At 34.2% G+C, this 16,707-nt stretch overlaps 1 protein-coding gene across 5 annotated transcripts in view; it reads left to right on the top strand.

Moving 5' to 3' along the window:
• OSBPL8 (oxysterol binding protein like 8) overlaps window positions 1-16,707 on the top strand; it is a 191,162-nt gene that overhangs the window by 126,581 nt on the left and 47,874 nt on the right. For all 5 annotated transcript variants that reach the window (XM_027107075.1, XM_027107074.1, XM_027107076.1 and 2 more), the window contains 4 exons: window positions 5,886-5,956; window positions 11,609-11,686; window positions 13,497-13,598; window positions 15,000-15,203. In XM_027107075.1, coding sequence (XP_026962876.1) covers window positions 5,886-5,956; window positions 11,609-11,686; window positions 13,497-13,598; window positions 15,000-15,203 — 455 coding nt within the window. The remainder of the gene's footprint in view (window positions 1-5,885; window positions 5,957-11,608; window positions 11,687-13,496; window positions 13,599-14,999; window positions 15,204-16,707) is intronic.

Genomic DNA, 16,707 nt, shown 5'->3' with positions numbered 1-16,707 from the left:
CTTAATACAACCAGCAGTTTTATTACAACCAGCCATGATAAAAAGCTTTTTAAAATATGTTTTATTTTATCAGCTAAGAAGTAGAATTAGGTACTTCAAAGCAGTGGCTTTTTATGTATTCCTTTTAAGTTAAAAGTAAAAAATATAATTTTTTCTGGGACATTTTATTGATTTATCTGACATCATTAGAGAAAGAGAGGTTCTACATTAGTGATATTTAAAGATAACTTTGTTTTACCACTTTGACCACAACCCTTTTATCATTTTAGTTTTCCTTAGGAAAATCTACCCCCCCCCCCTTTTTTTTTGTTACTTCTACCTTAAGGAATAATATTGGTATGGCCTTTTTCTTTATGATGAGTTATAAAATAGAAATGGTACCCTTTGTCCATGTACCTAGAAATTGGAATAAATAAACTTTGAACAAAGATGTTTATAGACACTCTGTGTAAGCTTTAGTACATAGATAGATCTGTTTAGTATGTTTTGACTTCTCTGAGATTTTTTTCTTATACAATTTCTTGATTCTTGGCTGTATTCAGTATAGTTTATGTAGCAATTCTATATTTTGTAAATACTTATTCAATCTACATTTGTAGATATGTGTATATAATCTCATTTTAACAAGATTAAAGCAGCATAAAACTTGCTGTATTATATCTAAACATTAATGAACCAAATTTTACTGAAGTATATAAAAAGCTTATACCTTATCAATGCTGATAACACTTGTATTCTGTTAACAAATTAGAATTAGGGGCAGAGTGCTAATTTATTCAGGAATCATAGTCCATTGAATTAGTAAGAGAAAGTAAACTCTGTTTACTACTACATTATTGGAAAATATCTTCATGACCACAGATTTAGGGGAGACTTTCTTAAGACCAAAAAGCACTAACCGTTAAAAGAATGAAATTGCTAAATTTGACAACCTTAAAATCAAGAGCTATTCATCAAGGAGACCGTGCATAGAATTAAAAGGCAAGCCGTAGAATGGGGAGATATTTGTAATAAATATAATGGCAAAGAACCAATAATTGGAAAACATTAAGAATTCCTATATAAATTAAGAAAAAGGTAGACAATGAGGTTTTTTTAATGTAGATAGACAATGAGTTGTTTTTTTTTTTTAATGTGCAAAAGGTCTGGGCTCTTCACAAAGAGAAAATTAAAATGGTAATTAACATGAGATAGTGCTCAATATCATTAGTAATCAGGGACACACAAACTAAAATCTCATTGATTTACCATTGATACACACACCCAACAGATTGGCAAAGATATTAAAAATCTGTCAATATTGATGTGTTACCATGGATATGGAGAAAGGAGAACTCACACACAGTGCTAGTGGAAAAATAAGCAAATTGGTAAACAATATGGTATTCTTAAAAGTTGAAGACCCACATATACTCTGACCTAGGAGTTCTGCTTCTAGGTTTAAACCCTAGAGATATTCATGGATATATATGTCTACTAGGATACATTTACAAGAATATTCGTATCACCAGTTTTTGTAAGAGGGACAAACTAGAAACAGCCCAAACAATGGATGGATAAATAGTGATATAGTCATGCAGTAGGATTCTAATCAGCAATGACAATGAATGAAATACCTGCTGTGACATGCTGGTAAATAATAATTGCAAAAGTCAAGGTAGTTACCTTTGAGGGAAAGAATAGATAGATTGTGATCAAGCATGGCATGGGGCAGGTGGGGAGTAGTTCTTATGGGATGTTGACAATTCTGTATTTCTTGATTTGGGTGGCAGTTATGCAAATAATCACTGTATACATTAAATTATGCCTTTATATTTTATGCATTTTTCTGAAGGTGTGCTATATTTCACCTATTTTCAAAAGCCACTACAAGTAAAAGTAGAGTCCATTTTTATTAATTTTTGGATCAGTTTATCAAACTTTGTATTTGAAAGGATGAATAAGAATTAAACCCTTCTTTTAAGGAACTCACAGTCAAGTATGTGACATGAACATGAAAACAAATAATTGAAGTACATTGTGGTAAATATGGTAGTACAAATGTACCAAGTGCTGTGTCTCAGAGGAGACAGCTAACTCTATGCCTACACAACCTAAGCAAGGCTCCCAGAAGACGTTGGCCTTGGATCTTGAGACACACCCTGGCATTCTAGAAACAGCATGAATTTTAAAGTTAGACCTAAGTTTGAATTAGCTCTGATACTTTCACTTATTGACATTTGTCAAGTTACTTAATTCCTGTGAGCCTCAATTTTTTCAGTTATATAGAATATTCCTAATATTTAGCGGGGGGCATTGTTTTAAAGATTAGAAGTAGTAAATTCAGAGCTATTCATCAAGGAGACTGTGCACAGAATTAAAAGACAAGCCGTAGTCACAAGTGTTGGGCTTCCCTGGTGGCACAGTGGCTGAGAGTCCGCCTGCCGATGCAGGGGACACGGGTTCGGCCCCGGTCCGGGAGGATCCCACGTGCCGCGGAGGGGCTGGGCCCGTGAGCCATGGCCACTGAGCCTGCGGCATCCTGAGCCGGTGCTCCGCAGCAGGAGAGGCCACAACAGTGAGAGGCCTGTGTACCGCAAAAACAAAAACAACAACAACAAAAAATCACAAGTGTTCCTACAAGTGGATATTGGTTGCTTTATTGTTGTTTTCATAAATATTATTATGTTAATTATCCTCATAATTATCATCATTGTTGATGAATGAATCAGAATTAGCCCAGAGCAGGATATGTTAAAGGGATATAGATTAAGTAAGAAAGGATGTCATAGCAGGAGAGGTCTAATAAACTAGAAGAATAGGGAAGGGTATCTGAATTAAAAAATTTTTTTTATTGAGGCATAACTTACACATAGTTAAGTGTACAACTTTTTGAATTTTTAGTTATGTATCGATATGTGTAACCATTTCCTAGTTCCCCAGAAGACCCTCTCATGCCCACCCCAGTCAGTTCCTCCTACAACAAAGATAAACCACTGTTCCAGCCTCTAGCACCATAGATTAGGTTTGCTAGTTCCTGATCTTGATAAATGGAATCATATGGTATATGATATGTGCTTTTTTTTTTTGATGGGGAGAGGTGGCTTTTTCTACTCATTATTCTGTTTGTTGTTTTGTGTATTGGTAATTGGTTCTTTTTCATTGCTGTGTATCATTTCATTGTGTGAATATAATGTATTCATTTATTCTACTATTAATAGTCATTTGAGTTGGCTCCAGATTTTGCTATTATGAATAAAACTGCTGTGAACATTTTTGTACCTGTCTTTTAACGAACATGGACACACTCATCTCTGTTGAGTATAGCTAGGGTCAGAAGTGCCCTGTCTTAGAATATGCTTACTTTCAGCTTTAGGAGATACTGTCAAATAGTTTTCCAAAGTGACTATGCTATTTGTAGTCCCACCAGCAGTGAATAGAGTTCCGGTTGCTCTATATTCTAACCTAACCTGGATTTGGATGGTCTTAGTCCTTTTGATCTTAGCCATTTGCGTGGGGATGTAGGTTTCTATCTCATGGTAGCGGTGAGGAGGATAGTAGGAAGAGAATTTAATACCTAATATCGCTAATAAGCAAACTTGGTAAAAAGTCATGATCTGAAACTGTTCTGCATTATTGACAATGGTCAATAATGTATTGTAGGCTTCAGGATTTTATCTATAATATCACATTTTTAGGAAATAAAGGAGTAATTTTTAAGTAATTTAAAATCCCTATACATGGAAAACAAAAGTCTAAGAATTATTTTGGCTGAGCCCTTTTTGGCTTCTAACAAATATAATACTTTCACTGACATTTTAAGATGATTATTTTTCATGTTTTTAGGAAGCCAACTTTATCCAGTCTAAAGAAAGAGTCCTTCATGTGTTGCTTTTTGCTTTGCCTACCTTGGAATTACCCTTGAAAACTTAGTGTACAGTATGGCAATATTTTCTGTTTAAGGCTTTTGAACACTTTTATGTGGTCATTGCACTTTAAGCTACTCATCTGCTTATTTGCACTTAGCTGAAACTCAAAGTATTGGACCAGACTTAGCCTTTTGCTTTATCCGCTGTAATTTTAAATAACTTGGAAGTCATCAGGGCCAGCTTTTAAAATAATGATTTGATTTGCTAGTTTGAGGTATAGAAAATCTTTTAAAATGGGATTCATTTATTGGTCTGACATAATATACAACCTATGTTTATGAGTGCCCTTTTTTTTGTTTTTCTTGTTTAGTTTCATCTTGCTTTCGTATGTGTCCTTTTCCAACATTTGAAACTTTCTGCAAGACATATTTGCATGTTCAAAAAAAGTCTGTTCAGATTTGTAACTTCCACTTTGTTTTAATTTACTGTTCTATTTTTAAAATAATATGTGAATGTATACACAGTGAAGTGGGCATTTTTCTTAGTCTAATAAATGGATTGACCTAGATTGAGCTGAAACCAAAACCAAACTAGAGAAATCTAAGTAAAATTCAGTTCTTAGGAGAATAAAGAAAAACATCATCTTTTTTCCATTCATAATATATACTTTTAGAAAGTCTTTGTTCTCTTGTACATCTATTTACAAGATCATTGAAATAATTTGTGTTAATTCATTAGAATTAAGAATTACTTATTACAAAATGTTTATTACTCTGAATAAATATTTTAGAATTTTTAAACTGAATTATGTAAGTTTGGTTTGCTTTACGCTAAAGTTTCAAATCCTGGTTAAGTTTTCCTTTAAAATTCCATGTTAGATTTATGAAACAGGTTTCTTTTTTTCCCTCCTTGGTTTTAGGATTGCCTGATCTTTCTGCTTACCAGAGATGGAAAAAAAAAGAAAGAAAAAGATTCCTTCTTCATATTACAAAAAAAAAAAAAAATCAGCAAAATCTCTGAATTAAGAAAATGGAATGGATTTGTTTTAGCTAATATAAATCAAATACAGAATAAATGGTCTCATTGATATGCTAGAAATGATTTTTAAATGCTTCAGGCACTGATACTGATAACTTTATAAATGCTGCTTTATGAATGATTATATTTTTATATAGGCTTTTATTGGACTCAGAACGAATAGTTGTAGGGAAGAGTTAACATTACTTGTCCTCAAAAGTAGAAAGAACTTCATTAAAATGAGTACTGCCCCTCTTATGCCTGCCACACAAATCTCAGCATTAACGTTTCTCTAATTGTACCCTTACAACATTAACTTGTTAATTGCTTTTGATAGTGCTATATTAATGTGTTACATGGTAGGAAAGATGTGTGCATATATCGCAATGCACTCATGTTTTAGATTTATCCTTTTAGAATTTACATAACAATAGTCAGTGACAATGATAATATTAAGGGTCAATGTTAATTGAATACATACTGTCTGCAACTACTATGCTAATTGCTTTCTATGCATGCTCATTTAATTCTCACAATAAACACATTATTAGATTTTTTTTAAAGTCTGTCCTTCAATTCAGATTTATTTCCCTAGTATTCTTTTATCACCCATTCTGGAGTTGTTTTCCAGTTTGGCAAGAGGTGTGAAAAGTATGTTGGGTTGGTTCTTTGTTAGAAAACAGCTAACTGAAATAAAAATTCCATGAGTCCTGAATTCATGCCAAGTGAATGAGCAGAGAAAAGAGATATTTAGCTTATGTTGATGGGTTCAGGGAAAGACACCAGTGCCTCTGTAAGTCTTGATTTATTCTAAAGAATTACTATTAATGACATGATCCCTTAGTAGTCTTTAAACTATAATAGTTTAAAACTGTATGTTGAGTCTAGGCTTCTTGCACTGATGTATATCAAATATTGTATAGTGTATATTTGAAATTGAATAACTTATGTGCATTTGCTTTTTAATGCCTATATGTGTTCAAATGTGGTGATACTGAAATAATGACTATGTTTTTAAAGGGTTTGAAAGAGGAAAGGAAGACATTTCTCAAAACAAAGATGACTCTTCCCTTTCTATGTCAAAGAGCAAGGTAAGCATATTGTTGTCCTCAAATATATGATCACAACATTTTTCTAATATTTAAGACGAGTGAACTAACACTGAAATCCTATCAGATTTTTGTGGGATGTTTTTTATGTTGGTATATCTAAACCAGGTAGTATATATGAAAAAAGGAAAGTTCCCCTGGGGCTGATTTAGGTTCTGTTGGTTACTTGGAAATATAGCCTATTGGTAACCAGGGTTCTCTCCTGAGTGATATTGTTCTGGTATGTCTGCTATAGCAGTATATCTCAGACTGAAGTCTGAGGGTTCCATGTAGAGAATAGAGATAGTCAGGGTTCATTGGGTTTTTTTGTTTTGTTTTGTTTTTTAATTTCTAAGTGTTTTGGGCTCATTCAAATGACAATCAAAACACGTACATTTTACCAGTTAAAGGCCAAACATCTCTTGCTATAATAGTGTGCAATTGAAAGGCACTTTCTTAGAATAAGACATAGTTCCCTAAATTAGTAATTTTCAAATGAGATACTTGTACATATTCTTAAGTCTGTTGAGAATTTTTTCTTTAAGAGTACTATTCAAATTTGAAAAGTATTGTATGTTGCATTGACTTTCCTATGGGTTTGTAATTCACTAGATTTTCTATAATTCGTCAATGGATTTGACTTTTGACTGTTATTATTTCTGGTCAGGTTTAGTAGCAGGAGAAGCTTTTATGTTTGTGGAATCAAACTTCAATGACTGTAAGAAAATCTATATCTTTTTTTAAAAAAATTTATTTATTTATTTATTTATTTATGGCTGCATTGGGTCTTTGTTGCTGCACGCAGGCTTTCTCTAGTTGCGGTGAGCGGGGGCTGCTCTTCGTTGCGGTGCGTGGGCTTCTCCTTGCGGTGGCTTCTCTTGTTGCAGAGCACAGGATCTAGGCACGTGGGCTTCAGTAGTTGTGGCTCGTGGGCTCAGTAGTTGTGGCTCGCAGGCTCTAGAGCGCAGGCTCAGTAGTTGTGGCACACGGGCTTAGTTGCTCTGCAACATGTGGGATCTTCCCAGACCAGGGCTCGAACCCGTGTCCCCTGTACTGGCAGGCAGATTCTCAACCACTGTGCCACCAGGGAAGTCCGAAAATCTATTTCTTAAGCTAGTAAATTCTCTGCTATTCTCAGCAGTAGGCTTGGCTTGTAAAACCCTACATATTTTGTTCCTGTTCTTGTGAGTGATTGAGAGGATTCCATGATATATTTTTTATCATATTCCGTGATATGCTTTACACAGATTTTATTCACACTTAACTTTTCAAGTATTCATTACATAAAGGTCCATCCTGTACTTATATGTATATAAGTACATAAGGTGAAAATTTAGTAGGACTTTGTATGTATATAACATATGCATGAGAAATACCTTTATTGTTTTATATGAGATGCATAATGAGGAGATGATTTATCTTGGTTCTGCCATGGTTAGAAATACAACGAAATTTATGGAATTTTCAAAACCTATTTTCAAGCAGTTAGTACCAGAATTGGTGAATGTATAGAATAGTGGTATTCCTACTCAGAACCCTAAACTCCAGATCTACCTACCACAGCCATCTACGTGTAGTCTCTGAATGGGAGGGTGAGGGAGGGGCAGGAGGGGTAGGGAGGGCAGGGAGCCTGAAAAGCAAGTTTACATACCTTAATGAAGCACTGTGCATTAATAAATAAAAGGAAACACAGGCTGCACCTTGAGTACAATAGCACCTAGTTGTGTATGAACCTTAAATTAAAATTAATTAAAATTAAATAAAATTAGAAATTTGGTTCCTCATTTACACTAGCCACATCTCAATGGCTCACTAGCCACATATAGCTAGTGGCTACCATATTGGACTACTCAGATATAGAATATTTCTGTTATTCAGAAAGTTCTACTGCACAGCAAGCATTCACTGCTTTAGGGTCAAAAAAGTGAGTTTGAATCTTGACTGTCATATAATACCTGTGACTTCTTAGATGCTAATTATAATGACATTAATAGCTACTTTGTACTAAGAGCTTGCTAAGTGTCTTTTTAACTCTCTTAAGGATACTAGAAGACAGGTATTATTGGCCCCATTTTATTAGTGAACAAACCGAAGCTTAGGGAAGTTAAATAACTCTCAAGGGTCAAAATGGTAGAGCTAGAATTGAAAGTGGCTTCAATTTTCTTATCTGTACAAAAGAGGTAAGATCTAACTCTCAGATTGTGATGCTGTAAGTGCCTCATGAAGTACTTGATTAATAATAGGTGTTTGAGAATTCGTTTTTCTTACTTTGAATAAAGAACTACAGTGAATGAATAGGCTTCTTGACGTGGTAACTATTTGGTGTAAGTAAAATTGTACTCATTCTGTTATTTTCCAAGAGCTGAATCTTATTGATTCTGTCTTACCTTAGATTTAATCTTGGTTTATTCTGTTAGCTTAAGAGATACATAGTCACTAGTTTGTCCTTATATATTTTAACATATATTCCACTCTTTTGTTTTTCAGAACAATCCTAAAATTTATACATTTATCATCAAACCTTATTCTCATGGAATTCTGAAGATTTTGTTCTTACCTAAGTAACTTTGGGAAGCAAAATCTTGTTATTCCTTCTATGATCGATCTGCATAACTGAGACCATTAAATAATTTTAACCTTATACTTTTATGAATTTGATGCAGAAAGTATCGGTACTGTCATTTTGGTCACTGAATTTACGGTATCCTTCTTCCCCCCAACCCCCACCATTTTAAAAATAAAGGCAGTTCCTGTTTCTCAGGCATCCTGTAAATGAGTGAATTGGAGAAATCAGTTAATCAGATCATCCCATCTTCCTTTTAGCATTTTTAAATAAATTTTTAACTGTCCATCTCAATGAAAGGAATTGCCAGCATGAATAATATTTCTAGTGGGATAAAAGGAATGCTATTACAAGGATAAGGGGTTTCTGAGCTGAGATCTTGACTTGATTCTCCAGCCATCAGTCTGCTTAGCTGTATGTTTGCTAAATCATCTACCTCTTGCTGTAAAAAATATATTTCCTTGGACATTTAAAAAAAAAAAAAAACTTTCCAAATCAAAATATCTGATAGAGTCATAGTAACTTATCATTATTGTTATTATTCCTTATATCTGCAGTATTTTATAGTTTTCAAAGCAAGTCGAAAGTGTTCTCATATGTTAATGTTCCATTTATCTAAAGGTCATATTTTTGTCAACACTTGCAATCTAGAGGATAGTCACAAACCTGAAACACAGTATACCAAGTACTGTGTTAAACACATCATGCACACTACCTCATTTACCCCTCAAAGCAACCCTATGACTTGGTAGGAATATCCTTATTTTATAAATGAGCAGCTAAGACTGGAAGAGATTGAATAACTTCCCATAGTTGCACAGCCCATAAGGTATCATCATTAAAATAGTGGTCAGTAAGTTTATAAAAGGAGGAAACTTAGTTTAGTAAAATATTTCCAACAAAAAAACAGTTTATGATTCTTGGTATTTAAAAGGTAACTTGTTGATTCAGAAAACTTTGGTAGTATTTCATTGAAAAGACTATAGAACTTGGTCACTGGATCCTTTTTTTCTTTTTTCAGAACTAGCTACACAGTATGGCAAGGATTCCTTGAAGTATGTGTGCTGTAATCTACCAAGCTCTTGTGACAGCCATCTGGCCTGCTGGTCCCTTATATACTAGAATCGTTTAGGAATCTCCAAGCCAGATCTTGTCATGTCTAGGGAAATAGATTTCCTGTTGTTCGTAAAGATAAGTCTTAAATTTGAGTCTAAGATTCTATATGAACAGTTTTAAAAGGTGAGAAATAAATGTGATGAGATGGCTAAGAGCATGAGACTGAGAATTAGGCACACCAGAGTACAAATCCCAGATCGTCTACTTATGACTCTGTGACTTTAGGAAGTTATTTAATCTGTTAGTCTTAGTTTCTTTATTAGCAAAAGGAGGAACTACAACTATCTCATAAGGTTGCTTTGAGGATTAAATGAAGCAGAACATATAAAGTACTTACATAGTACTTGGTAAAGAGTTAAACAGTCATTCATTTTCATTAACTTTTAAGCTAATATTATTAGTATTCTTCACTTAATAGTATCTAAAAAGTACATTATAATACACATTTTCCTATTAAGCTGTGGGAAATAGAAACCATTATATTCCTCTGACAGTAGCCATGTCATCTTTGAGTTTCCAGTGGCAAGGAGAGGACAGAGACCTGTTTGGCTTGAGAACTTTTGTGGAATGGTTTTAGTATCACAATATATCCTGTCATCATGGGAGTAAGCAATATGATGTTTCAAGGCCAGTTCTCAAAGGAGTAACTTCAACAAAAATTTAATTAGGTTAATCCCCACCTTCTACATTGAGTGTAGTTTGCAGTTCCTTTCCAGTTCAGCCAGTTATTACCATCAACATAATAATTCGTATTTTGTACTAAGTAGTGGAGGCATTTTTAGGAGAGATGAGCTGCAAATGCTAGTTTCATTTTCATTTTATTAATTCCAAAGGTATTTATTGAGCCCTTCTTTTTCCCCAGGTGATAGCTGGCTATAATTGATGAATAAACGTGGTCCCTGTCCTCATGGATCTTAAAATTGAGTGAGGGAGTTTGTACCCAAAGTTTTTCATCCTTGATCACATCTAGTGATATTATGTAGATCTGGCCATTAAACACTTGAAAGCTACCATTTGGATCAAGCCCCATATACTTTCCTGGCACTGGGAGTAATGCTACAAACTTTAAGTACCTTCTCCCACGTCTAACAATAGGTAAAAATGAAAATCACAGAACAGTGAAGGAATATGTTTAATTTAATTGTTCCAGGATTTATAGAAGCAGCTTTTAGTTCTATATTCTTCTACTCTGGTGGAAGAAAGTAGTCTCCTTGAAAGAGTGCTGGATTAGGAGACCCGGGTTCTGATCCCTGCTGTTGATTGATTGTTTAGAAAATCAACGTCCCTGAGCCTCCCTTTCGTGATTTGTAAAATGGAGATAAAACCACTTGTTATGCCTATTTTTCAAGGTTCTTATGAGGATCAAATTGAAATATCAAGTATAAACAAAGTCTGGAGACAAGTTTAAGACATTAGTAATAATTTAGGGGCACTGGATAGTTAGGAAGAAGTAGGTGCTAGGAATATTGATTTTTAAACACTGTACAACTTAGGGTGTTTCATTACTTGTTTCTGAAGATGTTTGTATTTATCCCCTTTGGAGAAGGAGTAGCAACAGGGCAACGTGTACAGCAACTTGCTAGAAGTTTTTTGTTTTTTAGAATATTTCAACTTAAAAAATTACACTGCTTTGGATACATTTGTCCTAAGAATAAGTAAATAATTGTGTTTTTCAGAAATACCCTGAAAAATAGAAGGCAGAGATTTATAAATGATCTTATTTAACCTCACATTGTAAATTAATTTATTGATAAGTTTTTATTTTTGTGGCTTTAATGTGGATTAGTTTTCAAACCCAAATACTGTAAAGGGAAAATCAGTATTTGAAAATTGACATTTGCCTAAACCACAGCAATGAATGGGAAGAATGTCACAAACATAGTTTTAACATTAGTTTTTATGTGCCATATGTGTGTGTAGAATAAGTAGCGATTTTAATTATTATTTCTCTTTTCTTCATTTCCATGTGATTTCAGTCTGAATCTAAACTTTATAATGGCTCGGAGAAGGATAGTTCAGCTTCAAGCAAGCTTACAAAAAAAGAATCTCTCAAGGTTAGTTTCCACAGTTATGAAATACGATAAAGAAATAAGTCTTTGTAATCCTAAAGGAAGAAAAAAAATATTAATGTTTGTATGGCATGCTGGAGTCAACTGAAAAGACTCTTTGATGACTGTCCCAGTGCTACTCTGGCCCTCACCTGGGGTGCGGTGCTGAGGACTGGATATCTCTGCACAGCTGTACTTGAGTCAAGCACGCCACTGCGTTATAGAACATAACGGGAAGCTCTGCTGCCCTTTGAAATTTGAGTTTACTAACTGCTAGATCATGGGCTGAATTTGGCCCACAGGTAATATATATTTTGTTTGACCTACACAGTGTTTTAAAAATTTGAGCCAACAATTACAAGTCCAGATTTCCAGCTTCTCCTAAGAAATAGGTTATACTGGGCCTGCCTTCCAGAATGGCCACAGATCCTGGAGTTTAAGGAACACATGCTTTCCAATTGATTCTTGATTCCCATATAGTCTGTTTTGCCCCTCTTTTTTTCCATATCTGATCCTATACGTATCTGCATTTACAGTCCTATATGAAATCTGTTAATTCAGATATGCATATTAACAAAGACCAAAGTGAAAACTTTTTGACTGTATAATTATTAAAATTTCTTGTGTGTATGTAGTCTCTTCACCATTAAATGCAACTAGGAAAATTTTGTGTTTTAGTTTATAAAAAGTCACTGATAGGTTATCTTCTCCCCTTCGTGAACAACAACAAAGCAATAAATAATAAGATTGCTTCACTGCTACTTTCCCAAATTATCTCAGGAGTGACTTATGAAGGGTAAAACTTTGATAATTTGAATGAATTAGTTTCAATGTTGTAGTTTCTTAGTTATTTATATGTTATATATTAGTGTCAGAAAAGAGAGAAAAATTGCCAGTCCTAAATAACTACAGCATTGTTTGTGATATGAAAAACTGACAACAGAGTAGATTTCCATCAGTAAGAGAATATGTTAAGAAAAATTATAGAAGTAGTATAGCATGGTGCTTAAAAGCATGTGTTTTAGAGCCAGGCTGCCTCTATTTGAATTCTGCCTCCATGAATTACTAACTATGTGATCCTGGGCAATTTACTCTCTGTGCCTCAGTTTTCTCATCTGTAAAATAAGGATAATGATAGTCCTACTTCCCAAGGTTATTGTGAGTATTAAATGAGGTAATACATGTAAAGTGCTTACAACAGTGACTGGTACGCAGAATGTGTCCCGTAAATGTTACCTCTTATTATTTTATTCATACTAGGAATCCTATGTAGCAGTTAAAAGAATGAGGTAGACATGGAACGGAAAGAGAATTGAAATGCTCCAAAAAATATTGAATAGGAGAACCTTTTTTATGTGTTTAAAAAAACAAAACAAACACAAAAGTATATTTCTGTAGGTTGTGTACATAGAAGAGGCCTGAAAGGATAGTGTTTTCCTGAAGGTTAACAGTGATCAATTCTGAGAATCGGAATAGGAGAGGGTATAATAAAAACGGCTTTTAGCTTTGTGTTGTTTGAAATTTTTACCATGAGTTTGTATTCATGTACTGTGTAATTTTAAAAACGTAAAATTCTTTAAAAATATACAGAGAATTGGACTAGTGATCAGAAAAACTAGATTCTAACCTTGCTTTTCTAAAAATTTCTACCAGCTCTTAAAAAAAAAAGGTCTGTCCTAAGATGCTAGAATTCTAAAAGAGGTTTAGAATTTTATTTTAGAGTGTAAATTTTTTTACATACTATGGAGCTAAAAAATTGGAGAGAAATTGCTATTTCTAATGAATTTTTAATTTTTCTATTATTTCTGTAAAATAGGTACAAAAGAAAAATTACCGAGAAGAAAAGAAAAGAGCCACAAAGGAGTTACTCAGTACAATCACAGATCCCTCTGTAATTGTTATGGCTGATTGGTTGAAGGTCAGTTTGTATTGACTCTTGAATTCAAATGCTGGATATTTACCAACTGGAATAGGAAAGCCCAGAGTGCACCTAAAAGCCTGCAAGACAAAAACATCTCCTAGGTTGATTGTTTTTCACTGATGAAGAAACTATTAATTGTATCCCAGAGGATCTATGTTCCAGTCTTAATGGAGAGAAGAAACCTTAATGTTGTCTCTCTTGACATCAAATAACATCAAATATGGATAGCAGTTCTTTTAAAAAGGCGTTTTGATTTGTGTGACATGATATAGTCTAATCCAGGGGTCCCCAACCCCCAGACCACGGACCAATACCGGTCCGCGGCCTGTTTGGAACCGGGCCGCACAGCAGGAGGTGAGCAGCGGACGAGCGAGCGAAACTTCATCTGCCGCTCCCCATCTCTTGTGTTACCATCTGAACCATCCCCCCTCTTTGTGGAAAAATTGTCTTCCACGAAACCGGTCCCTGGTGACAGAAAGTTTGCGGACCGCTGGTCTCATTGATGTCCTGTAAAAAAATATTTTGTTTGCTGTTCAAATTATCATTTAGTATTATTGTAGACTTGGTATATTTGCATTTTGGAGAAGATATGAGACAAAGTTAGTGTAAAAGTTACCATTTGAAAAGCATTAATTTGCAGAACAACATACATATTGCTATTTCTATTTCTTATTCTTTTAGCCTCTGGTTATTTCCACTTACTTTTATTTCCTGTCATCTTAGTCACTCTATCCTCTTTATCATTCTTATCTGTAGGATATTTGGTAGGAATATTTTAGCCTAATACTAACTTTGAGAATGGTCTTGTAAGACCCTGACTCCCAGGAAGTTTTAGTACCTGGCTTTCACCTAAAAATCACCCCAGCAGTGAAAGCTTTTCACCTTCCCCAAGGATAGGTACAACCTCCAACCTAAAATCCTTATGGGATCTGTCATGGAAGTTTTCTTACTAAAATAGAAGTCTAGTGATAGTTTCCTTGATAGTTCAAGTAATATGGGGGTCTTCTTCGATATTATTCTGAAAACACCTTCTGACTTATATTGGCTCTACTTACTAAGTCTTTAAGCTCCATATCCTATACTAGGAAAGTATATTTTAATGGCCCCTGACCTGGCCAGGAAGGCTAGGAAAACCATTCTACTTGGTACATTGTTTTGAAATTGTTGATGCAGTCTCCCACTAGAATTTAAGTTCCTCAGAAGCAGGAGTCATGCTGTTTTCACATTTATTTCCAGTGCTTGCTATTTAGTAGCTTAACAAACATACACCTAGTGAATTTAAAGTGTACACTTTATGGAAATTTTAGATTAAAATACCCTATTTGCCTCTATTTGATTAGTATCTTGTGGAGCAGAGAAACAAAGGTTTATTTCTTAAATAAACTTATATTTTTGTAGATTCGTGGTACTCTAAAGAGCTGGACCAAATTGTGGTGTGTGTTGAAACCTGGTGTGCTACTGATATATAAAACCCAAAAAAATGGTCAATGGGTAGGAACAGTTCTTCTGAATGCCTGTGAGATCATTGAGCGTCCATCAAAAAAGGATGGCTTTTGTTTTAAACTTTTCCATCCTTTGGAGCAGTCCATTTGGGCAGTGAAGGTAAGTAAGCACTTGTTATATAGGTGAGAGGTAAAGATGACAATCTATAAGTAGAACTGAGATAAATCAATGAATGATTAATGATTGCTGTCCTCTGCCAGAACTTATAAATTTGTTTTTGTCTTCAATCACATTATTCCTCTTTCTGTTTCTACCCACGATGAAATGTGCACCAAAATGCTTAGTTTACCTTTAAGATCTAAGTTAAAAATTTCTCCAGAAAATGCTTCCCAAATTTATATTGTACCTTGTTATCTCTTGTCTATAGGGATTGTTTGTACTGTTCTTTTACTTTGCAATTACCAGCTTTGCTTTGTAATATTGTATCCTGTTTACTGTGAGTGTTCTTCTCTTTATCAAATTGTCAGACTCCCTAGAACAGAAGCTGCCATTTATTTTGGTGGTCTTTCCTGTAGTGATGTAAATATGTGATAGGAAGCCTATAAGCAGAAGCAGTCCTACATATTTTTGAGAGGCAGCTTTCTTTGAAGATGGAGCTCTAATGCTTTTATAACTAAAAAGCATTACCGTGGTCACTCCTTGTTTTAAAAACAATCAAGAAAATAGAAATGCTCTATTTGATAAACTGTTATACTAAGGAATTCTACAAACAGTAGACAGGCAGTACATGCTAACTGAATAAATGAGTCTAGCTTAAGTTTTTACAAAGCGATCATTGTTTTAGTTTCTAAAGTCAGTTACACTTGAATAAAGGTTTTGGGACTCCTCCTTTAGGTAAACAACCTAATTGAGATTAGAACGAAATGTAGCTTCAGCTTTTTAATTTGTTGGATATTGCTTAATTAGGCAATATACAGACACCTAGGAAAAGACCTGGGCTTTTAACCTTTATTTCAGTAGTGTGGAATCATAGCAGGAATAAATTTAGGATTACAGAGTTAGTTTTATTCTGAGATTATATACTTCCCACAGGGGAAAGAATTTAACCCATGAAACCTCTGGTATTTCTGTATCACGTCATTCTGAAGTGAAAAAAAATTACTTTCAAAATCTTTTATATGTATATTATTTATTCTTTACTACTATTTTTAGGCATTGTAAGAATTATAATGAAATTTAAAATCATTAAAAGATACTTATAATGTCAAGTTATTTCATTCCAGATATTGGTGGGAGGGAAATTTGTACAATTATATGAACATCAGAATATTCTTCACAAGCAAAACCTACTTAGGACATTGTTTAAGCAGCTTAAAAGTCAATGTCTATGCTTAGGAAAGAGTAATGTTTATAAATTTTTACTTTGTGTCAGGGACTCTTTTCAGCATGTTATATGGAATCTTTTTTTAATTCTCGTGCCTGTAAGGTACGAGATAAGGAGGATACAAATTTCCTGTAAGGAGGATACAAATATTCCCCCATTACCCAGATAAAGAGATTGAGGCCTAAAGAGGTTACTTAAGTAATTTTTCTAGTATGGAATCAAGATTGAAACCCAGGCAGTCTGACTCAAGGTCCTACTCTATACTGGTTCTAGGAACTA

The sequence above is a fragment of the Aethalodelphis obliquidens genome, unplaced genomic scaffold, assembly GCF_003676395.1.
Source record: "Aethalodelphis obliquidens isolate GAN/ISIS:26980383/991018 unplaced genomic scaffold, ASM367639v1 scaffold8, whole genome shotgun sequence".
In the NCBI taxonomy this organism is placed as follows: Eukaryota; Metazoa; Chordata; class Mammalia; order Artiodactyla; family Delphinidae; genus Aethalodelphis; species Aethalodelphis obliquidens.
The sequence above is the reverse complement of the archived record's forward strand: the minus strand, read 5'-3'. Positions and strand labels throughout refer to the sequence as shown.